Source organism: Cololabis saira, chromosome 17 (genome assembly GCF_033807715.1).
Source record: "Cololabis saira isolate AMF1-May2022 chromosome 17, fColSai1.1, whole genome shotgun sequence".
Classification (NCBI taxonomy): domain Eukaryota; kingdom Metazoa; phylum Chordata; class Actinopteri; order Beloniformes; family Belonidae; genus Cololabis; species Cololabis saira.
The window spans coordinates 8,171,585-8,197,750 of record NC_084603.1 but is presented as its reverse complement, the minus strand read 5'-3'; the positions used below and the strand labels follow the sequence as shown (position 1 = coordinate 8,197,750).

General features: G+C 42.6%; 1 protein-coding gene across 9 annotated transcripts in view; it reads left to right on the top strand.

Annotated features, from left to right (window-relative positions):
- The window catches only part of tacc2 (transforming, acidic coiled-coil containing protein 2), a 57,199-nt gene that overhangs the window by 23,147 nt on the left and 7,886 nt on the right, over positions 1-26,166 (top strand). For 4 of the 9 annotated variants that reach the window (XM_061745265.1, XM_061745264.1, XM_061745262.1 and 1 more), the window contains 10 exons: positions 815-1,156; positions 16,336-16,442; positions 17,769-19,188; positions 21,665-21,722; positions 21,865-22,069; positions 22,466-22,515; positions 22,642-22,751; positions 23,003-23,156; positions 23,597-23,743; positions 24,830-24,922. In XM_061745265.1, the coding sequence (XP_061601249.1) occupies positions 815-1,156; positions 16,336-16,442; positions 17,769-19,188; positions 21,665-21,722; positions 21,865-22,069; positions 22,466-22,515; positions 22,642-22,751; positions 23,003-23,156; positions 23,597-23,743; positions 24,830-24,922 (2,686 nt within the window). The remainder of the gene's footprint in view (positions 1-814; positions 1,157-16,335; positions 16,443-17,768; positions 19,189-21,664; positions 21,723-21,864; positions 22,070-22,465; positions 22,516-22,641; positions 22,752-23,002; positions 23,157-23,596; positions 23,744-24,829; positions 24,923-26,166) is intronic. The other 5 variants (XM_061745270.1, XM_061745269.1, XM_061745268.1 and 2 more) reach the window with 3 other exon arrangements.

The following is a 26,166-nucleotide window of genomic DNA, read 5'->3' as shown; positions in this document are numbered from 1 at the left end:
AATGTATTTCCATTGCTTGAAGCCATCCTGTTTCAATTAGAAAAGTTCTATCCTTTCATAAGAGAACCACACAAGTGTTAAAGCATAAACTTTAGCTCGCTACGCTCTGAAGAAAAGCACACACCCTCACCCAGCCACATTAAACCCTGATTTCACTGGAGAGCCGAGGAGAATAACAGAGCTCTGCTTCAGACTGAGACCGAGTGGAAGAGACATTTTTAAAGTGCGGCTGAAAAGACAGCTGAGTTGATGTAAACTTATCGTAAATCCTGTTTAGTTGACGGAGGTTTTGTAAAGTTCCAGTTAGTTCAAGAGGCTGCTGGGGTATTTTTAGAGCGAAACAGGAGGCATTCCCCAAGTGTGGAACAGCTGCACGGGTGTCCGCTGAGGTGCCTGTCAGATTAGAGAGCCTACACCTCTCCCTAAGACCAGCGTGGATCAAGGCCAAATCCACTTCACCAGCTGCCCAATGATGACGAAGTCTGACTCCATCACGCAGTCTTCTTCTCTGCAAGCGTGGGCGATCACGTAGGAGGACTAATGAGGGGATCTGACTTCTCAGTTTCCTGCAATTTAAGTGAGAAGGTGTTAGGATGGTTGGAGGAAGCGTTTTAGTTTTCAAGTCTTTACTAGGTTAAGAGGAAGACTCAAAGCAGAGGGCTCTGTTGTTTTCTGGTTTGAGGTAAGCTTTCTTCACATGGCATTGTTAGAAGGAAGACGACTGAAAGTGGGCCGCGCTGTGCTGACTGGGCTGCTGCACTTGTCCCGCTTGTTCTGGTCTGTTGGTTGATGTTTTGTGTTCCCTCCTCTGCAGGCCCCCCCTCACTGAGCCCCCAGAGAGAGGTCACCCTGTCCCTGCTTGTCCTGCACCTCCTCCCTCTGAACACCAGCTCCCTCCTTCCCCCAAAGACACCACAGAGCCTCTTCCTCCCCTCCAAGACACCACAGAGCCCCCTCCTTCCCCCAAAGACACCACAGAGCCTCTTCCTCCCCTCCAAGACACCACAGAGCCCCCTGCCCCCCCCCCCACACCCCCGGGAAGTGACACACCTGCATCATGTCTTCCTCCTCCAGCCCCCGCCACCCCTGCCGCACCTTCCGCTGATCGCCGTGAGGACCTAGACCCCGCCTCTGCTCCCTGCCGTGCTCCTTTCAGGTACGACTATGTCACACTGATATTCTTTATTTGGTTACTTTTTTATTCCGTGTTTTTTCACACTTTGCTGTGTCAAAAACCCGCTCTTATCTTCACTGAGGCCTTACATCAGGGATATTCAATTGGCGGCCCGCGGGCCACATGCGGCCCGCCAGGAGCTTTTATGTGGCCCCTGGTCATATTTCAAAAAAGGGGGTGTTTGTTGACATTTTTTTTTCTTTTCTTTTTTTAATAATATTTTTATAACTGGCTACTATGGACTAAAATGGTTGTGCTCAATGCTTAATATAATATTCAAATAAGGAAATCTTGGTGGAAAGTGGTGCTTTGTCATTATGGCGTGTTTTATTAAAAGTAGGTCAATATCAATTTCATTAAGTTTGCACAATGCATGGTTTCAAAATGAACTTGCATTCAAAATAATATTTCTTTATCTGAATATTATATTTAACATTCACAAATACTAAATCTGGAGACAATACATAATTCATATGTAAACTAGATATATTCAAATGTATAATACAAATGTATTATATTTACATAAGTCTTCGTCTTTGAGTGCAAAATACATTTTGAAAACCCCCACATTTTCAAATTGTGCGACCCTCTCCATACAGTCCTTTTGCAGATGTGGCCCCCGGCCGAATCTAGTTGAATACCCCTGCCTTACATCGTACGTGGCTGACTTCATGCTGGTCTAGTGTCAGGTCTCTTTTAAGCCCACTCCATGAAAATTAGCCAAATCCTCATCATCCCTTCTTCTCCGGGGCTCAGATCAAATGACAGCGTAAAAGTGACATCTGGTACATCCACTAATCTTGTAGGTCCTGATTCCGCTGGTGCTCACGAGCGAAGATGTAGTCGGCCACGCCTTTCTGCTGTTCTGACTGAAAGGAGTAGTTTAAGCAGACTTGTGGGTGGCAGGTTTGCAGATGTCTCTTTGGGCACATTTACACTCATATATGTACCTGGATAAGCCAGGTGGTTATTTCTTTTTTTGTAATTAAGACACGAAGCAGGTGACGATGCAAAGATCTGTCCTTTCACCCTTTTGTTTATTTGCTAGGAGCAGCAACTCCATAGATTCAGTGTCATTTTCACACTTTTTCTGCTGTGCACATTAAATAAACCACATACAGTGTTTTAATTAATACCCTCGCTGCTGTTGAATTAATTGTGCTACTTTTAGATTCACTTCAAGATGTATCCTCATGACTGCATTTCCATCAACCATAAGTGTGGAATGAATTTTCTCATCTAAGCAGGCAAATAAAAGTTCCCTTAAACATGAAAATATCTGTATGAAGAAATGTGGAAAAACAACGTATGGGGCTGGTGACTATATATGCATCAATTGCACAGTATAATTGCCATTTGCTTAAAGAAATCCGGAGGAAAGGTTCTCTTTACTCTGTTTTATTACCCCACTCACAAAATTACAGCATGGCATCGCTATGTCCGCCCACCACATTACCCCAAAGAAAATAGGATTTGCTAATGTGAATGTAGTGGTCATGGAAACTAAGATGCATACTGTATAATTGTGGCCTTCCCAGCTCGCCCACCGTTGTGGGCGGTTGCCCCTTCGAGCTTGGGTCCTCTACTAGAGGCCATGGAGCTTGTTTGTAGGACTGGCTTCCTCTGGACAGAGGTCTCTGCTGGAGCCGCTTTCCAGGTTTTGGGGTCATTGCCCCAAGTGCTCAAGTTACCACTACTGTTGACTTCACTTTCCACGTGTTTTCTACTTCCCCTTTCAGCCATTGGTATTTTCTAAGATTCTTGTTCCTTCTACTTGGTGTCGCTGTGGCTCATCACAACTACCTTCATCTGGAGTCAGTCATAAAGACCTGTGGGTAGCCGTCATCAGTTTGTCAGCTTACAGGACTTTTATTTATATTTCTTCTTTCTCCAAGCTTGAATTTGGGACCTCCAACCATTACTCGGCATCAATATATCTGTTAAATGTATGTGATATCCACCTGCATCTTACACCTTGCTGTTATCTGGATTGTTTTAGGGGGATTCACACATCCTACACATGGGGTCTTGTTGTAGTTTGTTGTAGCTTCTGTGACTTTTTTTCTCAGGATCTATTCTTTCAGACCAGTCTTCTCCATAACAAATGGTTACAGATCCTGTAGCCACACAGAGTGATCTGGCTGAAGGTGTTCGAGCGTATGTAGAACAGCAGTAGGGACTGAGTATATACCTGGTGCGGGCTGCATTTGGTGGTGATTTATGCAATTATCTTTGAATTGTCCTCTGGAGTTCTCTTCCTTGCACATTCTGTAGTAAGTAGTAGGAGTGGGCGATATGGACCAAAAGTCATATCTCGATATTTTCTAGCTGAATGGTGATACTCGATATATATCGATATTTTTTCTGTGCCATAATTGGGGTTTCCCCCAAAGCATTATAGCATGGCACCTCCGTTAGCTTCATTTTTTTCTGAGGCAAACCCTTAAAAAAAACAGTCAGTTTTAATACAATGCCTCGTGCCAAATGTCACACAGGTTCCTTTATTAACAGAGGTCTGCACAATATCAAAATGTATAAAACAAATGAAATAAAAATAAACTGCCTGCATATATAGAATAAAAATGCTTCTTGAATAAAATAAAACAAATATCCCTTTCCTGCATAACAATTACATTAAAATACACTGTGCAATTAATACAATGTAGACAGTAACAGGCAGACTTTTCCACTGAGGTTGACAGTTGTGAAAATAACAAAACATTTGTGCAAATCTCAAATAAAACATTCAAGTCAATTTGTCACAAAATAAGCTATATCAAAATCATTAACATTTTTTTTTTTTTTTTTTTTTTAATAATCGATATAAACGATATTGTCTCGTACCATATCGCGTTTGAAAATATATCCATATATATATTAAAATCTCGATATATCGCCCAGCCCTAGTAAGTAGTATGTAAGTCGGTACAATCTATTTATACGTATAGCACTGTTCTGTAAGTTTTGTACAACTAATTTTGTCAAAGTTTGACAATCCATATTTATTTTCTAGTATCTTTAAGATACAAACAGAAAACTAATGAATATGGCACTGTTAAACCTTAATAGAATAGACTATTAATTAATATAAGTCCACCTACTGTAGGTGACAGTCTCCTCAAAAATAGTTTAAAAATAATGATAATTTTAGCCATTTTTTCAGCAGTGTCCTCAATAATGATACCACATATTTTTTGTGCCTCTTCTTTATTTTAAATTGATTCCCTGCACTTTATTTTGTAAACGAGAATGACTCAGCCACTTCCACCGTGCAGTTTGATATGCGGCCAGCAGAGGGCGTTTACACCACTGCGCTTTCAGCCTGTTCCTGCACCCAGCTGTCTGAATGCTGCAGTCACCTGTGCGTACATAATTGGATATAAGGACACCATTTTCATATATCTCACCATCCCCAGGGGTCAGACTGGAGAAGTAAGTAAAACTAATTTAAGTTATGGACCTACACATCAGTTTGAAACATCCCTGTCACTCTTTAGCGTACTAAAAACCCACTGCTATCAGAGAACAGAGACATTTTTTGTGAGAATGTCAGTATAGTGTGATGTTATATTATTCATGCCCTCTGAGAGGCCTGTTAGATAACAGTGTGGAGTAGAGGAGAACTAACACAGTAACATGGACGTAATATTCCTGACTGGATGTCACAGATTGTCATGTTTGGCTGGACACGTGCAGCAATCATTACTCCTCATGAATAGATAGACATCAGTTTTAATCCAGTACATTAGTTTTTTATGTAGGTCATGTGCAGTCAAATACTATATTAACGCTGATAAAGGCTGATGCATCAGTCGGCTTCCTCAGAGCTGTTAAACATTTTCTTATCTTGCTAAAAGTTATGCTTAACTTTTCATATTTATTCCCATCAATGATTCTCTCATTTGAAAATAGTAAAAACTGCAACTTTGTATGAGGGGGGGGAAAAAGAGTCTGCCTTTTCTGATAAAAATAATGATTAAAAATGAATATTAAAGGCATTCCCACACATTTTGTGCATGTTAACCTCTAATTTGTCTGAATATCCCTTTAATTCTTCTAAACCCGTCTGCTCCTCTCATGCACTGGGAATAACCTGTGAGTTTTCTTAAAAACCCTCTTTCAATGCTGAAATCCTCCTTTTCTTATCTGTACTTGTGATTGATGTTCCTCCCCATCACCTTACAGGACTATGATACAGTGTACAATTGACGTAATAGGCTGACTGGTATCTTAGCTTTTATTTCACTGGAATCCTAAATAAGGATTCTTAACCATTTTTTTCTGAGCTGCTGATCATTTACAGAGCTGCTATTTTGTCTTTGCAAGCGTACAAGGATACACGGGAGTGTTTCCCTCTATGAGAGCATTTGAACCTTTTTATACACACCAAACAGATCTGCTCTCTAAATTTGGAGTAGGTGTCCCACTTCATCGAAACTGTGTCACCAGTGACGTTTCACTTAAACCCGTCTCGCTGCATCATTTATTCATCTCCCTTTTAAAGCTCAAGACATTTTCAGTTTCTGTGCAAATATGATCATCTAGAAGGAGTCCCTATGTTCTGAGGTTCAGTGTGAAGTATGCACTTTATTATGGGCATGCCAAGTAGTGGCATGACCATATAACAATTGTCCAAAATGGCCCAAAGGGCAATGTTGCTAGGATTTTGCTAGGAAGCTAAAGTCGCAAAAATCCCACTGCGCACCAGCGGGTGTACAGCATGACCCCGCCCTGATATGGAGAAAAAAAAAAATCATCAAAAAATAAAAAAACGCCAGAGAAAACCTGAAAAATGAAGGCGACATATTAGTATACAGAAAAGTTTTCCCTTTTCTTATTAAGGGGCATGACAAGTAGTGGCATGACCATATTACAATCGTCCAAAACATTAATCACCCTAAACCACCCTAAACCACACAACCTCGAAGCAGGGGCTGTGGTTTATTAACAACCCTAAACCACACCCCCTGCGTGGAGCACAGGGGGAGCACAGGGGAAATGAATACAATACAACCATAAACACCTCAAACAGACATAGAACCACCCCGAACACAACCAATACAACCTTAAACACAACCACTACAGACCCAAACCACTACAGCCCCAAACCAAAGCAGCAAGAGGGGACGAATGGACAGTACGACATGCCCATATCAAAATGTCCTGAAATTTTCTAGTTATTTCTATAATCCATCCATCCATTTTCTATGCCCGTTTTATCCTTTTTCAGGGTCACGGGGGTCTGCTTGAGCCTATCCCAGGCAAGAGGCAGGGGTTACACCCTGGAAAGGTCGCCAGTCTATCACAAGATCACATATACAGACAGACAACCAGACGCACTCACACTCAAACTTACGGGCGATTTAGAATCATCAATTTACCTACTAAGGATAAGGATAATCTTTATTGTCTCTCTTGAGAGAAATTTGTCTTGGACAAAAACTAAGCATGTTCCTTTTGGGAGAAGCCGGAGTACCCGGAGGGAACCCACGCAAGCACAGGGAGAACAATGCAAACTCCACACATGAGACTCCCACAGGGCCCAGGAGTCGAACCGGGAACCTTTTAGCTGTGAGGCAACAGTGCTAACCACCAAGCCACCGTGCTGCCCTAATTATATAACAGTTTTTGCAATTTTGTCTTTTTTATATACTGTTTAAGTTCATTAGATCCCATTTTTCCCCCCATATGACTGCTAGTTCTCCTGGTCCAGCTCAGAGGTGGGAATCATTCCCGTTTTTTTTTTTTTTTTTTTTTTTAAGTCAGTGTTTTACCTTAGGACAAAACAAAGAAATATTACTTAAAAAGGTTTATTTCATTTAAATGATTTTATTTGGAGTGACCGTTTTACGGCCTCTTACCATTTGTGCTTGTTTTTTTAATGTGGACAAACTGGAGCAACCGGAGAAAACCCAAACCAACAGTTGCTGCTGTACAGGTGGGAAAGGTGGATGTTTTAAATCGGGGTGGGGTGGAAGTGAGGGGACGGAGGGAAAGGTGTGACAGGACAAGGTTGTTGGTGGTTCTCAGGTGTCAGGTCCTTCTGGCTGGCTTTTTAGAGGACACCTTTGGCCAGGCAGCTTGGGACAGCATGTGTGCATATGTTCCCTGGGCATTAGTGGTGCCGTTGGTTCCTCTGGGTCGGGTGTGTGTGTGGTCCTGGCCCGGCTCTCTGCAGTGCAGGAAAATCCTCTTCTTCGTCCGTTGGTAAAGTCCTCTTCCTTCTTCCAGGGTGATTCAGATGCCTTGGCTTTGCCCATACTTTGCTGTTGGCCGGTAACCTCCCCAGATGACCCGGCCCGCTTTGCATGGTTCCTTGTTTGTTTTACCTCCTTCTGCTCTATTATGACATGACATCGAGGACAAGTCTTTTGTTGTGGTCTCTAACTGCTCCTCCAAGGTTCTTATCCTGTCCATCAAGCTCTTGGTAGATGTTCTCCTCTCCTCCTCCTCCTTTTCCAGACCATATGCCATGGCTGATATTATACCCAGAAGATGTTGCTGATTACTCACCAGGATTTTCTGGCTCTCCGTTACATGGGCATTCAGCGTCTTTGCTTGTTCAGCCAGAAAACGGGACTTGTCCTCCTCCCACTGGTGTTTCTGATCCTCCACTTGTTGCTGCATTCTGACCAGAGCAGCCTTCATGGTGCAGGTTTCCTCTCTTTTCTGGGATAAACAGCCCTCGTAAAAAATAACACAGATGTTTGCTTATTGTCATGATAAAAAAGATAAACCTCTTTAAATAACAGGGTTTGATGCATCAAAACATAAAAAAATGATTTTGCTCTCACCATGTCTTGAAGTGATGCAAACTCCAAAAAGGCGTTATACATTACAATTATGCTATTGAAACAAATTAAGAAAAAAATGCAGAAGAACTGCGAACACCCTTACTGCTTCCATAAGCAGCAGTTGCTGCCAGTTCTTCCAGGTAAGTTCATAAGAGCAACAATCTGGACTTATTCCACAGTGAGAAAGATTTTACACAAGCGGAAACTCCAAGACATAAAAACCAAAAATAACAACAACTACATCTCAGACACGAGGCCTCAGTTCGGTTGTTAAATGTTACTGCCTTATCACAAAGGAGTCACAAAAAGACTGAACGAGTGTGGGTTTGTTTTGAAGGGCTGCCAGGACCAACGCTCTACCCCTCTAAGAGAGCCAACCATGTGACTTGTAGAACCATGTCCTCTGAACCTGAAGAAACCAAATCAGTGTTCTTTGGCCATAATGGACAGTGTGACTTTAAGTGAAAACAAAACGCAACACATGAGTAAAAACTCAAACACAGAGTTTGCAGGGGTGATAATTAGCCTTTGCTTTGCAGCTAAAGGATCTGGATACCTTTTTAGTACCTAAGCTGACCCTTTACCTTCTCTATATACCAAAGTATTTCAGAGTCAAATGAGAGAATGTGTGTGTGGCATGAAACAGGACAGTGATGCAAGAATTTCAGTAAATCTACAACAGAAGGACTGGGGAGAAAAAAAAAAAGCTGTAACTACATAAGATGAGTGATCCAAAATTCCCCCATAATGCCGTGAGACCGATGATGTCATGCAGGAAACAAGTACTGTACTTCAAAGTTTTTGCCATTAAGACATCACACATCATTTTTGAATCTTGGCTCATTTTCGTTGTCATCTGCTGTTGATCATCTCAACTGTATCTTATTTTAAGATCCGCTAAGGACATGATGATATTCATTATAAAGCTTCACATATCAAAGACCACATAAATCCTTTTAAAACACGAGCATATTTTGCACAGATTCATGTTATGTTTTGTAGAAATAGCCAACACATTTTGGTAAGGCGTTAGAAAATAAATCTAGATTCTTCACTTCAGAAGGAAAAATAGGTTTTTTTTGTTAAACATAATGTAATGTAACATAATAAGGTTTAGAAGCACCCATCACCCCCCCCCCCCCCCCTCCACCCCTCCAAAAAAAAACAACAAAAAAAGAAAAAAGAAAAAAGCAAATCATTTTGCACCCTCATACTCTGCCTAGACAGTCTTGTTGGAGCAGATTAACATATAAATCATCTAGTTCTTTCCGAGTGCAGACATGAATCTTTAAAAAAAAAGAGCCACTACCTTATCTTGAAGTGCCTGAGCGTGTTGAAATTTTTATGTCTTCTTTTTGAGCAGCTGCAGCTGCGGCACGGGGCTGGACTCTTAAAGCTGCAACAAAAAAGGAAAAAGGTTAAATTAATGAAACAAACGCTCTGTTGGCTTTGGTGCCCTAGATAGAGTACACTTTTGGATGTGTATCAGTGGCCTGGATGGCATCACCAATCAATACTTTTTCTTTAGCAGAGATTTGCGTTGGGGGGGGGGGTAGTTTTAGAGTGCCCTCAGGTTGTGAAACATTGACCAACAACCCATTTGAGAATAGAACCACATCAATAATCTTTGTGAATTTTGCTTAATGGACTTCACGTTTACATGACATAAACATCAGACGTGCTGTTTTAGCTTCTACATGAACTCCGGGGTCGGTGTTGCTTTAAGGAGGAACTGGAGCGGACACCTTTCATTCAGGCTTTTTTTGTCCCCACAGGCGACACCTGAAACTTCAGTACAACTACTCTGTGTGACTGCAGGCTCCCGTTATTGTTGAGTGTCCTCGTCCTGCCACTTTCCCATGAATGTACAATAGATTTCTTCTTCTCATATTTCACACGCTGCTGTTTCCCACTGCTCCTTGATGATCAGTGGGAAATTTGTTGAAACCATCCCCGATCTGTTTTCTCATCCCACGGGACATGTTCTTTGGATCTCCCACAGATGACAAAAAGAAAGCCAGGACCCCCCTGCCCGTCCTTGAAACTGTAAAAGGTTTTGTGTGTCAGTATTATCTCACAAAGACTGTTATAAACAATTGTGCTGTTTTCTGATTCTTCAGAAAAGAATCTGCGATAGTTGAATAATATCTTGAACCTTTTTCTTTAAAATGTGCTGACATATCATTATAAGTGGCTTAAAGGAAAAGGAAATCCAGCAGGGTGAGAGCTGAGTAATACTCACACACTAATTTCATGGAGTCTATTGTTTACTTCAGGCATCCGTCTGGTTGGTTAAGATGAGTGTTGGAAGCATCCATTGTGTCAAAAGGAGGCACAAAATGACTTTTTTCACCCCCTGTCTACACATCATTGGGCGAAGGGAGAGATCTTAGCAGGCGAAAGTTACGGTTATGTGGGAGCAAAGAAGAGGGGGACTGATGGTGTGAAGGAGAACATGCCCCGATAATCAGGGAGGTTTGGGGGTCTGCTTTTGTCTGGCTCCCCTACATCATCTCAGCAGCAGACGGAGGGGGAAATAAAAGGCTGTGTGTCTTTTTAAAGGCACAGGATTGTGTTGTCAGGGGAGAGAGTGGAGGAAAAAAGGGGGGGAGGGTGGGGGGGGAGTAGGCAGCGAGAGCAACAACACAGCTCAGCGGTTTCGGCAGCCAAACAGAGAAGAGACACCTCAGACCCGCATGCAAGACGGCAAGAGAGCAGGATTATCATTTCATCCTTTTCCCTCTGCATTTTTCCGCTCTTGGAGATATCCTCCCCCCTGGTGTTGCCTCTCTTTACCACCAGATGAGAAGCAAGAATATCCCCGGTCTGTAGGTGCTTGGAGGAACGGGGATGCTGCACATATAGTGAGGAGCCCTTAATCATCGGCTGCTCTGCTCCTGATGCGAGCGGCTGGCGCTCATCCCCTGCACTGCAGCACAGTGAGCTCAGCCGCTCGAGCACGGACTGCCTGCCTTTTCTGCAAGGATCTCTGTCAGACGGGGAGCGGGACTTGTTTTTTGGAGAGGGGTGGCAGGTGGATGTGGATGGTGTGTGGACAGCAGGACCAGGCAGGGGGGGAAGGGGTAGCAGAGCTAGCTGAGGATGGGAGCCAACGAGTCCATGGAGCAAGGACAGAGCCCCTGTCCCTCTCAAGAACACATGTGAGTCAGACATCATCTGCATCACCTTCTCTGGGTTTTGTTTGAGATGTGATGAAGCAAAAAAGGAAAAAGCAGCAGAACGTTCATGTTTTTTTATTATTTTTTTTTTTCAATTATTCATGTCTGTCCAACACTCTTCCATGCAACAGAAATGTTCAGTATGGGTGCTCTCTGATTCTGTTATGCACATTATAGTCACATGTGAGTAAAATATGCCTGACCATTCAAAACATGCTAAGAGATGAAGTCTAAAGAAGATCAGCTGGTTCTGTTTCCTTCCTTTTTCATACAGATTTATGCAGTCTTTTTGCAATGAAACGAGTCAGAACTGTAACACTGCCGTGTGACCGACTGAACATGCCGACACTGTTTTTGTTTGCTTTTTGATGTAAATAAGGATGAGGAAAATCGGAGCACGTGTGCTGACACATGCACTTGCACATCTCCTGGCTCCTGGGTATGGATGAAGTGCAACAGTGCTTCAGGGGAGCCTGTGGCAATCAAAATACAGCGGACTAGCTGCCGCCGGGAGGCTGGTGGGGTGATGTATTGTTCTGCAGGAAGGAGGACGCGACGGCCGCGCTGGGACCAGGAGCTGAGGCCTGTGATGAAATAGAACGTGCTGCGTGGGGGTTGAGAATAACTCTGAAATGTCACGGGATGAGAAAAATGGAGCAGAAGTACTTAACTTTGTTTTATTTATAGCGCAGACACACTGCTGCACAGAGGAAGATGGAGATAGGGAGAGACAGTGAAGAGGGATTGTGCCAATTTGCTGACTGCTGTTTGTAATGAAGAAATAAATGTTTTACAGCCTTGGAGCTCTGCATATTAAAGCCCTCAGCAGATTCTGGGTGCTCAGCAGGGATGTGCAGGTTTTTACTGCAGGTTCGGCTCTCTCTTTCTACAGGTTGAAAACTGAGTTTACTGTCAGAGTTGAGACACCACATAAACATTCAGACATCAAAACTCTGTATGTCTCTGATCATGCAGTGTCAAGTTCCTGATTACACTCAAAGGGACTTTGCTCCATCTTAGGTTATATGGAAGTCTCCACAATTTCTTGTAAGTTGTTTTTTTCATGGACTCCCATTAGTAATCTGAGTAAACCTGCATTTTGGCCGTCAGCCCCCTCGCTGATACCCCGTCCTTTGTCCTCACCCTGACTTATTGTCTTTTAACGTGCCATCTGCTTGCAGTCAGTCTCCCAGATTAGGTTTAGGTAATGCATTTAGAGATTATCCTTGTCTGACCGTCTTTTGTCTTAACGCCGTCTTTGTTTTTGAGTGGGCTCCTCGGACTAAATGATCCCAGACTTCAGAAACTAGGTCTTACTGATTTGAAATCAACATCAGTTGGGACAAAAAAATGAGAGACAGAAACTGTACGAGGTCTGCTCTGAAGGTTTTGGGTCCGATTTTGTTTAAATGACCTGCAGATGGTGCAGTAATTTTCTGAGGTTTGGGAATCACATGAATGCTGTACTCTTGCCCAGTTACAGTTTATTGAGTTATATCCATCTGTACATAAACTATCTGCAGGTTGTGGTCTAATGAAATGGCTTGCTGTCGTGTACAGTTATGATGTAATACTATATATTCAGTCATTCATGAAAGCAAAAGAAGCACAGGAGCTCCCTCTGTTGGTCTCCATCTCTGCTCGTATGTTACAGCAGAACATATTTATTATATTTTTTCCTCCTCTTTTCTGTCCACAACACTGGACAGAACAAAAACACATCAGTCTGATTGTGAAAGCTCCTGAACACACTGGGAGGGAATTGGCTGGAATTGGATTAGGGGACACTGAAAAGACGTGGGGAATATGGAAATGCAGCATTAGATGAGAAGGTAGAGGACTTCAGACCGAAGAAGTGGAAATAAGACAGACGGCGTCAAGGAGGATGATGGTGAAGGGATGATGGAGGGAAGCATGTGGGAGCTAATCCATTGAAGCTAATCACACAGCTGCTTGGAGAGTCGAGGCTATAACCTCCACGAAGCCTTCCCCTTTTCTTTATTTCCCTTCAGCTTTCCTCTCATCACAGCTCCTTTGTTGTGTCACTCTTAGATGATGACGTCAAATGGTGTTCCTGAGAGATCAGCTTGAAATTTCCACTCTCAGACCACACGAGGTGCTTTTTGGGTTATGTGTTGGCGCCTCCACTGCTGCCGTTTTTGCCAGTGCCTTTTTCTAAAGCCCTGAAAGCTTTTCAGAGAGCATGGGTTTGGCTGAGAGCAGCGACACATCTGGCCGTCTGACTCGCAGCGTCTCTGCCTCCCGCTGTAGAGCTCGTCTCTCCGAGCGGTGGTCTCAGCCTGTGAGAGCCTGCTGCTCAACGCTGCTCTCTTTGTTTCTGCTCAGCCGCATACGCTGACTGCTCAACCACACGCTGCTTTGATGCTGCACACTTTACCGTGTTAACACAGTGGCCATCCCTCGAGGATTATTTACCCTATTAGTTACGTTCATACCCACAGTTAATTACAGCTCTTGTTCCGAGTCTCAACACGGGTTTGTTTTTTGGCCATTTGAGTCAATATGATCAGTGTTGACCGTTCTTGGAGGAATAGAAGTGTAGTATAAACACAAATGTTATTGGTTTTCATACAATAACGTGTTGTTGATGCTGTTGCAGCATTATTGTGCCTCATGAATTTACACTTGGCTGGACTGTGATGGATATGGCAAGCCTTTGTGGGGGGTGTCTGTGTTTCTGTGTGTGTGTGTTGGACTGCTTGCGTTCAGTCACACATTTTTCCCTTCCATCATAGTTGAACATATGGTGGGAACGACCTCCAGTCACCATGGCAACACAGTGTTTGCAGTCACATTAGACATGTTCCCTGCCAGGACATAAACAGAGAAGTGGAATGAACCCCAAATTCATTTGTTTTACCCCATTTGTTTTATTTCCAAGCCTTTCTGTGATTATTGAAGGGCAACAAATTAAAGCCAGCTAAGATAAACACCCTTTAGATGAATTTGCTGGCTGGATTTAATTCCAAAGATCCTTGACCTGTTGTAGGGAATTTGTTGTGTTTCACTCTGGAGGGGTATTTTATCTTTAAAGCCGGGTGTTTACCTGCCTTTCCAACCGCCTGACAGCCTGATCCTGCAGCCCAGGGACTGATCCACACGGATTTCTTGGCAGGGGAGTCTTATCCTGCTGGGACTCACTGGGCCCTCACAGATATCACATCTCTGCCTCCCTGCTTGCTCATGTGCAGTCTCAACTGGGATGACGGCTGCCTCCCAGTTAGTGGTTTTAAAGCATTTTCTTTTTAAAGGATAAAGAATGAACCTCTCATTTAGTATCTTATCCAGGATTTGATATGCTTCTTAATGTAGTCACATGCATTGTTTATATTTGTCAATGAAATGCAAGTAAATGATGTCACTCCTGGTACATTGTTTCTATATAAAAAATGAAATATTTTATTCTGCCTTTTCTCCAAATTAGAGTCTTGACATTGACATTTGGTGCTTACAATCGAAGAGCACGCTCCCTGTGTCTTTCTGGACTTGTGCTTTTATTTGATCCAGATATCCGTCTTTGTCAAAGGACTCGAGCAACACGCTGATCAACATCAGCAATGCTTGGAGGTGAATCCCCATGGATTAGCTGGATCAATCAGGCTTTGCAGTAAACCCAGGACGTGTCTTTGCTGCAAGAAAAGTACATTTTTTGTAGAATTTTGTCATAATTTAAGCAGAGATGATTGATGTTTTCAATATACATGACAGGGAACGTTTATTGAACTCTCATGAGAGGTGAATGGGCTTGTGGGCAGTAGATCTTTTCTGTAAAGACGGCGAAAAATGGAGCATAAGAGAGGAAAGGAGGGGAGTAGAGAGAGGAAGGCTTGGAGAGGGAGAGACAGCCGGAGTACATAGTATTGCAGGAGGTGGGCTTCTGCAGACGCTCTCATTTAAATTGAGAGACATCATTTTGTTCTGGGTCGGAGAGGAGACTGACCGACTGATAAGGCTACTGACGACAAAGAGAAGCAAAGTGAAAAGACTTTAGATGAGGAAACAAAGAGATCTGCACAATAGCTATTAGAGGAAAAAGAGAGAAGGCGTTGAGAAGGCTGGAGTCATCATCTTAGCCATTGTCTGGGGAAGAGGCTGTGTTGCAGCTACCTGCGCGTCAGGCAGAGGCTTTGTGGTGCGAAGAGGTGCCGGTAGCCATGGCAGTGAGTGCGTGGCAGGCTCTGTCTCCACTGCAGTGGGCTCGCTGGGGCTGGGACACGCTGCTGGGAGGGGCAGGAGACGACGAGAACAGCCCCGGCTCCGATCCAGCTCTGGGGATCGTGCAGCGTCTTTCCTGGAGCTCTCGTCATGACAGCATGATCAGGGTTGCCGGGGAACCGGTCAGACAGAGGTGAGGCAGGACGGGAACATAGGGCTGCATACCGTCAAATATGACACTGGTTTGAAGAGTGTGGACCTCGGCGGCCGTGGTGTGTTGCAAGCTTTACATCCATCTGTCTACATATGTGTAAGATGACCATGATAACGATGAAGGCCAACCTGTATTACTTCTTTATTTGAAAACTATTTCATATTGGCTCAGTGTAATACCTCAGTCCCCATCATGTGATTTATAATTGTGATGGACGTGTGTGTGTGTGTGTGTGTGTGTGTGTGTGTGTGTGTGTGTGTGTGTGTGTGTGTGTGTGTGTGTGTGTGTGTGTGTGTGTGTGTGTGTGTGTGTGTGTGTGTGTGTGTGTGTGTGTGTGTGTGTGTGTGTGTGTGTGTGTGTGTGTGTGTGTGTGTGTATGTGTGTGCTGAGATGGTTTAATGTGTCTCAGGTGGGTCGTTATCTGTCACCTCACCGAAGATTCAGCATTTTCATTTGTGATGTTTAAATCCACTAGAAATGAAAACAAGAGATTAGCCTCGAGGACATGTTTTCATCAATACCTTCTAGGGGAAATAGCAATTGTTCCTTTTCTCTGCCTGCTCTGCCACCTGTGTCCAAAATTATAGCCGCTGGGACTCTGCATGATAACGTGGCTATAGAATATTAAAAAAAACATCAGAACGTCTTGCCTGGACCTAGAAAAGGTGTCCTTTTTAATGTGATGGTGTCACCATAGTTTGACCTTCCCGGTACAGTTCCTAGGGTCATTACAGCTTGAGTAATATCAGCGTTATTCACCGTAGACTTTATTCATTGTGCCTTTATTCTTTGCTGCAGGAGCTCAGACTCTGACGGTGCTTTCGAGACTCCTGAATCTACTACTCCTGTGAAAGCTGTTTCCCCTGTTGATCCCCACAGAGAGCAACTAACATCTGATGGCGACGGTACAGTATGAGAGTACTATGATGTGTGCTTTACCAGCATTTCTGCTAAAACTGTATTCTTGCACCACCAAGTGGAATGCAGTCGCACTACCTGGTGTAAGACAGACAGGTTTGTCCTTAGTTCAGTCTCACTCTCGAATGTAGGCTTTCCCTGACTCTCTGTCCTGCTGAGTAGTAGTAGTAGTAGTAGTAGTGTTTATTTCGAATATGAATCATAAAAAAAGAAAGAAAATAAGACAATCGTCTTAACATGAGACATAACAAAGTATATATTCGAAAGGGAGTGAGAAGAAGTAAAACTTATAAACTCTCAGCCCCTCTCCTTAAATATGACTAGCTAACACATGCGAACATAACATTATGTAAAAATAGATAAATAAAAAATAAACACTGTATCATTGCACCCAAGCATTTTGCTTCTCCCTGTACCTCTGAAAAATAATATCTTTGTATTTTATTTTCACAACGGTTTAATATTTGGACATTGCTTTAATTCCATTGAAAACTTGTTCCATAGCCTCACCCCGCTGACTGAAACACAAAAACCTTTCCTGTTTGTGCGTATTAATGTGACATTAAAATTACTTTTGCCCCTTAAACCATATCTTCCCTCATGAATACTAAATAATTTCTGTATATTTGTTGGTAACAGATCATTTTTTGCTTTGAACATTATTTGCGCTGTTTGATAGCCCACAATATCCATAAATTTGAGTATTTTGGACTTCAGGAATAATGGGTTTGTGTGTTCCTTGTAGTCAGCATTGTGGATTATTCTTATTGCTCTTTTTTGCATTATGGTTAATGGCTGTAGAGATGTTTTGTAATTGTTGCCCCAGATTTCTGCACAGTATTGAAAATATGGTGAGACCAGGGAACAATAAAGAGTGTGAAGTGATTTCTGATCCAAGACCTTTTTAACTTTATTTATAATGGCAATGGTTCTTGAGACTTTACTTTGTACATGTTTGATGTGTGATTTCCAGTTGATTTTATCATCTATGATTACTCCCAAAAAATGTATTTCATTAACTCTTTCTATTTCAACTCCATCTATTTTTATTATTACCTTAGTATTTAATGTATAATTGCCAAACAACATTATTTTAGTCTTACTCAAATTTAATGATAATCTGTTTCTGTCAAACCATTCTTTCAGTTTGTTCATTTCTATGGACAAAGTCTTTCACTTTCATCCGTGAAATTACCGTAGAATCAGTTGTGTTCTATAATAATCCCAGTTATTTTGACAAAATGTTGCTTGTATTTGTTCTTTTTTTTGTTGAATAAAGTCACACTATTTCATCTCTTCTCCATCTTTTGCAGATGCAAACGCCTCAGTGAGTGACCTTGTTCCTGATTCTGCCCCAGCCGGTCTACCTTTACGCTCTCCGTCCATTAACTTTGATGAAAACAAGCCTATTGCTGCAAGTGGTACATATAACTTAGAAGTCTACGCAGCGGAGCCACCAAGTCACACTCTGACCCGCTCTCTCAGCCTCCAGGGAGGAGAATTAGAAAGCCCCAGTGCACCATTGGATGTTTCTGCGTCGGCAGGTTTCCGTGCGCATTCTGAATCCTTCAGTGTCGGCACCGAGAGTGCCCCGGGGACGCTTCGCAGGCCCAAAAAGGTCCGTCCTGGGTCTGTGAAGAAGAAGCCTCTCCTAAGACAAAACTCCAACCCTGAAGCCCAGAAGCCTGCCACTTCTACCGCCACACAAGAGGCCAAGAAACAGGCAAAGCCTGGAACTGCCAGCCCTCTGCTGTTTCCGGAGGAAACAGAAGGAGGCTCTGCAACCCCAAGTCCTGGAGGGACACTCCGTAGGACCAGGAAGAGCCGCGTGGAAACTCCTCCACCTCTTCAAGAGGAAATCAAAGATACCAGCCAGGAAGAGGATTGTGGTGTCCCTGCCTTACCTTTATGCCAGGAGGAGATCTCCCTCCCTGCTAGTCTAACGGACAAAGAAGAATCTCCAATCCCTCCGAGTGCCTCTTACAAATGGGATCCAGAGAACTTTGACAGCATTGACCCTTTTAACACTGGAGGTAGTAAAATAGCCAATTCTCCTGTTTTTGGTCGTAAAGACCTCGTTTGTGGTCCTGTTTCCATCCCTCCAGAGGGTCCCCCTCCCTCTGTTGTTGAACCACATTACCCCACTGCCCCTGCTCCTCTTGAAGAGCCAAACCCTGAGGAGCAACCCATTCTACCCAAGCGTCAGGCAGTAAGACTGGAGTTTGACTACTCTGAAGAAAACTCTGAGGCATCACATCCAGCCTCTCCTCCACTGAAGAAAGTGGGCAAGAAGCCCGGTGGCAAGATGCCTCAGAGGAAGGCAAAGCTGGGGTTGAAAAAGATGCCTCCCGCACAGGTGGAGCAGCTGGACAACACCCCTCCTCCCACCCATAATGGCAATGAGGATGAACTCACAGTTCCTAAAGCAGCTTACAACTTTGAACCCGACAAATGGGACGATCCTAGCTATAACCCGTTTACGTCAAAGAAAGCCGTCTCCAACTCTCCCAAAATGCCTAGGCCAGCGTTTGGTTTCGATGCCAATAACTTTGATGACTCCGTAGATCCTTTCAAATACTCCAACAAGTTGGCCAATTCCCCTCCCAAGGCAGCTGCGTCTTTTGAAATGTCATCCAATGACTATGATGATGAAAATGACAATGACAACATCGGGGAACTGGAGGATCAAAACCAGAACAAACCTTCCAAGAAGAAGAAAACTCCCATAAAATCGTAAGTCATACTGTAATCTGGTGGCTCTTACATCCTTACGCTCCCTTTCAGAGCAAAGTTTAGAAAGTCTTCATCTGTGAGGACTTAGATTAGTTTGTGTTTGTGTGTGGTTTACTCGTCTGTTATGCCAGTGTCCTCTGTCTGTCTCTCTGTCACCTGTGTTTGTGTATCCTCGTATATCACAGGAAGTCCAGGGGTGTGTCTTCTCTTTGTTGTCTGTTGTAAGTACAGGGACAACACAGCCATCCAGCCCCTTGATTCCATGTAACTCTTAAAATGGCATGTTGCTCAGTTATTCCCCTTCCTATTAACAGAAAACCAGAATCCCCTTTGCTCACTATCAAGCAAACGCATTCAAACCTTTTAAGTTCATCCCGTTTTTAACTGAATGATACCTGTTTTGAGTGTTTTTGAGAGTCATATATAGAACAGTTCCAACTGTGTGCCAGTAGAAGAGCTTAATAGGACTTAATGTATCATTTTCAAGAATTGCCTCTCAGAGAGTAGAAATAATAAAATATTACATCACAATAATGTGAAAAGAAGGGTATAAAGGCCTTGGTATTAATACATGTTTTCATCAAATAGGATAAGATTTCAGTAGGAACTTCATTTGAAGACTATTGAACCACTTTTAGGAGCTTCCATTTGGTTCTTGCAATGTCCTGCTCCTATTGGCAGTGAAAACCACACAAAGTACCTTTGGTTTCCCAGCTGTTGTGACAACTGCATACTGCGTTCTGGCGTTGTTTCATAACAATAAAAAATAGCTCAATGAGCTACAATGAACATCAGGGCGGAGGCTACCAAGAGACTCAAGGAAGTCATGACAGCTGTGAAAGTGACTCATAAACACACCAGATGAGAATAAATCTTGGACAGTTTTGTGAGAACGAACGAGCTACATGACTGTAGGAGGATCCTCTGATCTAAAAATTGCAAGAAATTTCTTATTGTACTTCTGTGCTTCTGTAAAAACATGGATCTAATTATTACTATTAGTATTAATATTATTATTGTTTTGTCAGAACTTTATTAAGGTAATACTATTTATTAAGAGATTCCAGAGATTAGAAATGGATGACCCAAACCTCAACGGAGGCTGAAACACCACTTCTCTATTCACTGGCAGGTGTGCAACAAAGGAGGTGCTTGGGCACCCTCTAGTGTTCATTACTAGGTTTTGTTGAAGATTACTTTATGCAAAGGCAACAATAGTATAGATCAGGGGTATTCAACTATATTCGGCCGGGGGCCACATCTGCAAATGGACTGTATGGAGAGGGCCGCACAATTTGAAAATGTGGGGGTTTTCAAAAGGTATTTTGCACTCAAAGACGAAGACTTATGTATATATAATACATTTGTATTATACATTTGAATATATCTAGTTTACATATGAATTATGTATTAATTGTCTCCAGATTTAGTCATTGTGAATGTTAAATATAATATTCAAATAAAGAAATATTATTTTAAATGCAAGTTCATTTTGAAACCATGCATTGTGCAAACTTAAGGAAGTTGATATTGACCTACTTTTAATAAAACACACCATAATGACAAAGCACCACTTTCCACCAAGATTTCCTTATTTGAATATTATATTAAGCATTGGGCACAAGCATTTCAGTCCATAGTAGCCAGTTTGATGTTATAAATAAGCAACTAAAATATTAACCATAAGCTCCTTTATTAATGAAACATCTGTGCATTATATCAGCAAAACAAAACAATCACATGAAATTATAGGAGGCTTAGAAGTTCCATCTGAAATGCAAAGTCCTCACTTATTCAAATGAAAAAAATGTCAGGCCAATCCTAGAAGTCTAATGATGTCAACAAGTCCTCTGTACAACGGAGGTTAATAATAATGTGTCAAACATTAACACTGTGCAACACTGGCAAAAAATCAGATTTTTTTTTTTTTTTTTTTTTTTCCTCAACAAACAACCATTTTTTTGAAATATGACCAGGGGCCACATAAAATCTCCTGGCGGGCCGCATGTGGCCCGCGGGCCGCCAATTGAATATCCCTGGTATAGATGCTCCAAACTATGGACTTTATTAAAAATGTACAAACCTGCTCTTAGTAGCTAATCAGCCTCAATATTTATGTTTATAGCTGCTCATCTACATTATCAAATTCATTAATTATTTTTTTTTTTACTAAGAATGCTCATAAGGTAAATTTAATTTGCCATCACTCTTTTCTGTAGTTACTAACGACATTCAACCCCCTTCAAAAACATTGTATGATCATTTCAGCCACAAACAGTGGTAGTGTCACTCTGCGTTGATGCACATTGTAAATATTATTTTATCTAAAACATTCTACCCAATCAGCTTCACATTCAGCCAAATCTGTAATTATGCACATACACATACTTAGTGCTGGTGATTGCTGGATCAGATGAAGAGCCGGCCTGAATGACCTTGGGGATTAATAAGTGATATCTTTTTTTTTTTCCTTCAGTAATACTTTCAGGGTGAAGAGGTCGCCAAAGAAAACGCCATTGTCAGATACATCACAGGTGCGTATTCGATGCCCCTACTTGTGCTTTCTCCCTTTGCTGTTTGAGCTGTGTCTTCCTGTATCATACATACAGGACTGTCTCAGAGACAGTCCTGTATATTCCACCTGACTGTCTCCTCTGCCCGCTTTTTCTACTGCAGGATCCTGGGTCCGCAGATGAATCTCCCTCGCTTCATTCACAGGATGATCACGCCACCGATGAGGAAAAGTTGGCCTCCACCAATCATAAGTGGGGACCCTTGCACGATATGGATGCAGATTTGAACTCTGATCAACAAAGCTTCCCTCAGCCATGCGACCTTACGTCTTTTGTGAACGAGAACAGTCTCCCTCAGGAGACTCCAGGTGAGGCGTCGCTGTCTAACTCTTTGTTTCTACAGCCATCTGTGTTCATGTAACTGCAGACACATCAAACCACACCACACATACAAAAACTCAGGAACATTCAATACCCACGTTTGGAAAAGCACTCGTGTACAGCAGTCCACAGCTTTCCTTTTGATTCAAAGAGAAGCATTATTGATTTTTCTTGTGGCAATGAAATAAGCCTACTGGCCCAGTTTTCTATTGCCCTCTGACCGCCAGAAGGACCTCCCCTTTCCTGAGGCTGTCTGGGTCAGAGATGAAACAGATCAGACAGCCCTGCCCCAGCCTCTGATCCCGCCAGGAAACAGCTCAGCTCCTGCAGATGTGTCTCACTTTTGTATTTCATGTCTAATACTTACTCTCTGTCGGTTTTAGTGCAAGACTATGAAATTGAGTATATGGAGAAGATTGGTTCCTCCTCCCCAGTAAGTACTTGATTTTATTTAGAGATTCTGTTTGACCTCTTGTGATCTCTGCTGACTTTTTTTGTATGTGGCAAACAATATTGAATTCAGACAATTAATCTTCTGTATATTAAATGCATCTTACAGCCGCTGTCGTCAAAGAAGCCATCTTTGTACTTGAAGTTGGACTCTGTATCTGAAAACTTAACCAAAAATACACGTGCACATGGATCAGAGCCCAGCTCCCCCTGCACAGGGTAAAAACACACTTTGCTTCTTATACTTCTATATTCAGTGTATCTGTTTTTGTTGCTATTTTTTGCAGAACTATATTATGGATAAGGTTTCTACAGCCCTTTTTCCTATTGTCGGGCATGCTAAATGTAAATGCATCATGATTTTAGCTCAGCTGCTTCAGCAGCATACTCATTTACACTCCCATCCATCAAGTTCAACATGTGCCCTATTCACCCAGCTCGGCTCACATTGTTCTTCTCATCCTGCACAGGAGCTTCGAGGAGATGGAGGCCCAGATAACGGCGGGCATGAAGACGCCGGTGCTGAGCTCGCGGCCTGGTCCCGAGGGTTCCGCCGGGGAAAAGGGCAGGAAGAGGGAAAGCGAGTCTCTCAGCCGAACGCAGAGCACAGAGAGGGATGAGCAGGTGAGTCAGATGCTGATAGAAATACTTCTCTGGGTAGTGAGCATATAGGGCTGTAAAAAAAAAAAAAAAAAAAAAAAAAAAAAGTTTCATTAATGTGTTTCCTCACCATCATATATCAGAAGTCTGGCATTTTTGATTTTGTAACATCTTTCACCGTATTATTGTTTAGTCGCATGATGATGGTGGGACAGAGCACCATACTGGATATGCTTTATCACAGGCTGTGACTCAGCCCTCCACCATCAACACATCCGTCACAGTGATCCGCAGTACAGCCTCATCACTGATTACAAATAGCCAGTCTGCTACACTCCTCCTTCCTGCTTGACTTCAGTGACTCAGATCCCAGTGCTGGCACTCAGACACTCAGCGCTTGCTTTGCCATGCTGTCCACTGCCCTTCCCCCTGCCCCCTGCCTACTCCTCCTGGTGCCCTTGTAGCCCCCTAGCCAGGGCCCCGCCGAGGCCCCTGCTCAAGACCAGACCTTGCCCCTGTTAGACAGGCTGTCTGAGTGCGACGACCCCCTGCAGTACCTGGAGCCTGACCTGGCCGAGACCAACCCCACCGCATTCGCCCAAAAGCTTCAGGTGTGTTAACTTGACCCCGCGTGACCTACCTTGATAAAAACCTCACAGGTCTTGGCCTTGGCGGTCCATGTGTTACCCTGATTTGTGTCTGTGTGTTTTTTCATTCCCATTGTCTAATCATATGACATCTTGGCTATTCATTTTGATCACCCTCCCCTCCCCTACTTTAGTTGCATTGTGTTGGCTTGCTGCGTGAAATAGATCAAATTAGGGCTGTTCGATTTTGCCCAAAAATAAAATCTCGATTTTTTTCTCTCAAAATCCGATTTTCGATTACGATTATTTTGTGAATTGACAAAAGGCAAAGAAATGATTTCAAATATGCTGTTTTTCTATTGAACATTTGCCCCATTGGGCTTTAAGTGCAAACTTTGCTCTTATTAAACCAAAAATGAATGAATAAAGTGCAAAACTCTGTAAAATAAGTTGAAAAAAAGTTTTAAAAAATATAAAGTTTTATCTCTGAAAATAAAAATCATCAAATCAGCACTTGCAAACATACAGTAAGTTATATTTCCAATTAAATAAAACAAGACATTTTCTAATTAAACTAAACTGGGTCTTTGCATGCTAAATAATAATGCAACCCATGAAGGAGGTAGAGGTGTGTAATGTCAGTCATTACATTTGCTGTTCACATTTGCAAGTTTTTTGCAAGGAACACGAGCCGGTCTACCGCATCTGGCTTGAGGGATGCCCGGTGGCATGTTACAACGCCCCCTCCTACACTAAAGAGCCTCTCCCATGGGGCACTTGTCGCAGGTATTGAGGTATTTCCATCAATCATTAATATGGTATCAATCATTAATATGTGTGCAGACAAGGTTAAAAAAAATAAAAAAATAAAAAAAATGAAAAATCGATTTCACGATTTTCCCGTTTTAACATCGTTCTAATTACATAATCGCGATTACGATTTAAAATCGATTAATCGAACAGCCCTAGATCAAATGTGGGTGAAATGTTAGACAGCAGCAAGTGTGTCCGCTCAACTCAAGTCTCTATGTGTTTTCCCTTCTTTCCCATCTCTGGGCCTCAACCCCTCCTCTCTTACCCCTGTAATATGGCCCCACGTGCGCGGCCAAGGAGGAGCTGGTGCTGGCCGCCCTGAGGCTAGAGGCTCTGCAAGTAGCCAAAATCATCTCTCAGTGCCCCTCCCTCTCCACTGTAACCCCCCAGGTACTGCGCTGAGTCAGCCCGCACCTGCTGGATGCAACTGTGTGTGGGTGAATGTGTTCGTAGGGGCAAACGTGCATCTTGACTGGTGTGACTAGTGACGAGCAGGAGACTGTAGACTGCGGTGTGTGTGTGCATGAGTGTGCCTTCAGCCTGCTGACCTCTCCTCTTCAACACACCATTAATCCTGAGCCCATGGTGCTCCCAACATGGACAGCATCCACAGACCTGCCACCTCCTGCAGACATCATAGCTCTAACATCCTGGCTTCTTGTGTCCAGCTTCCACCCTGACCAGCAACAAGCTCCTCCTGGTTCACTCAGAAGCAGAGTTTTGCACATTTTTAGCCTCTTGCCTTTGTCATATGCATGTTGGGCAACATGCATGTTGCCTGCTCATGAAAAGCTTAAATCGGCATGAATATGGCTGGGGACTAGGGCTGGGCGATATGGACCAAAAGTCATATCTCGATATTTTCTAGCTGAATGGCGATACTCGATATATATCGATATTTTTTCTGTGCCATAATTGGGGTTTCCCGCAAATCATTATAGCATAGCATCTCTGTTAGCATCTCTGTTAGCATCTCTGTTAGCTTCATTTTTTTCTGAGGCAAACCCTTAAAAAAACAGTCAGTTTTAATACAAAGCCTCGTGCCAAATGTCACACAGGTACCTTTATTAACAGAGGTCTGCACAATATCAAAATGTATAAAACAAATTAAATAAAAAATAAACTGCCTGCATATATAGAATAGAAATGCTTCTTGAATAAAATGATCCCAATCCCTATCACAATTATCCCTTTCCTGCATAACAATTAAATTAAAATACACTGTGCAATTAATACAATGTAGACAGTAACAGGCAGACTTTTCCACCGAGGTTGACAGTTGTGCAAATAACAAAACATTTGTGCAAATCTCAAATAAAACATTCAAGTCAATTTGTCACAAAATAAGCTATATCAAAATCATAAAAAAAAAAATTAATATATATATATTTTTTTTTAATCGATATAAACGATATTGTCTCGTACCATATCGCGTTTGAAAATATATCGATATATATATATTAAAATCTCGATATATATCGCCCAGCCCTACTGGGGACGTCACTATGTCACAACTGACATGAAATAACTCTTCAAGGTAGTATTTTATAATGTTTTGCCTCAAGTCCCCAGTCACATTCTTGTCTCCAGATTTGGTCCCCTTCCCCAGACTAACGGCACAAATAAACAGGTAT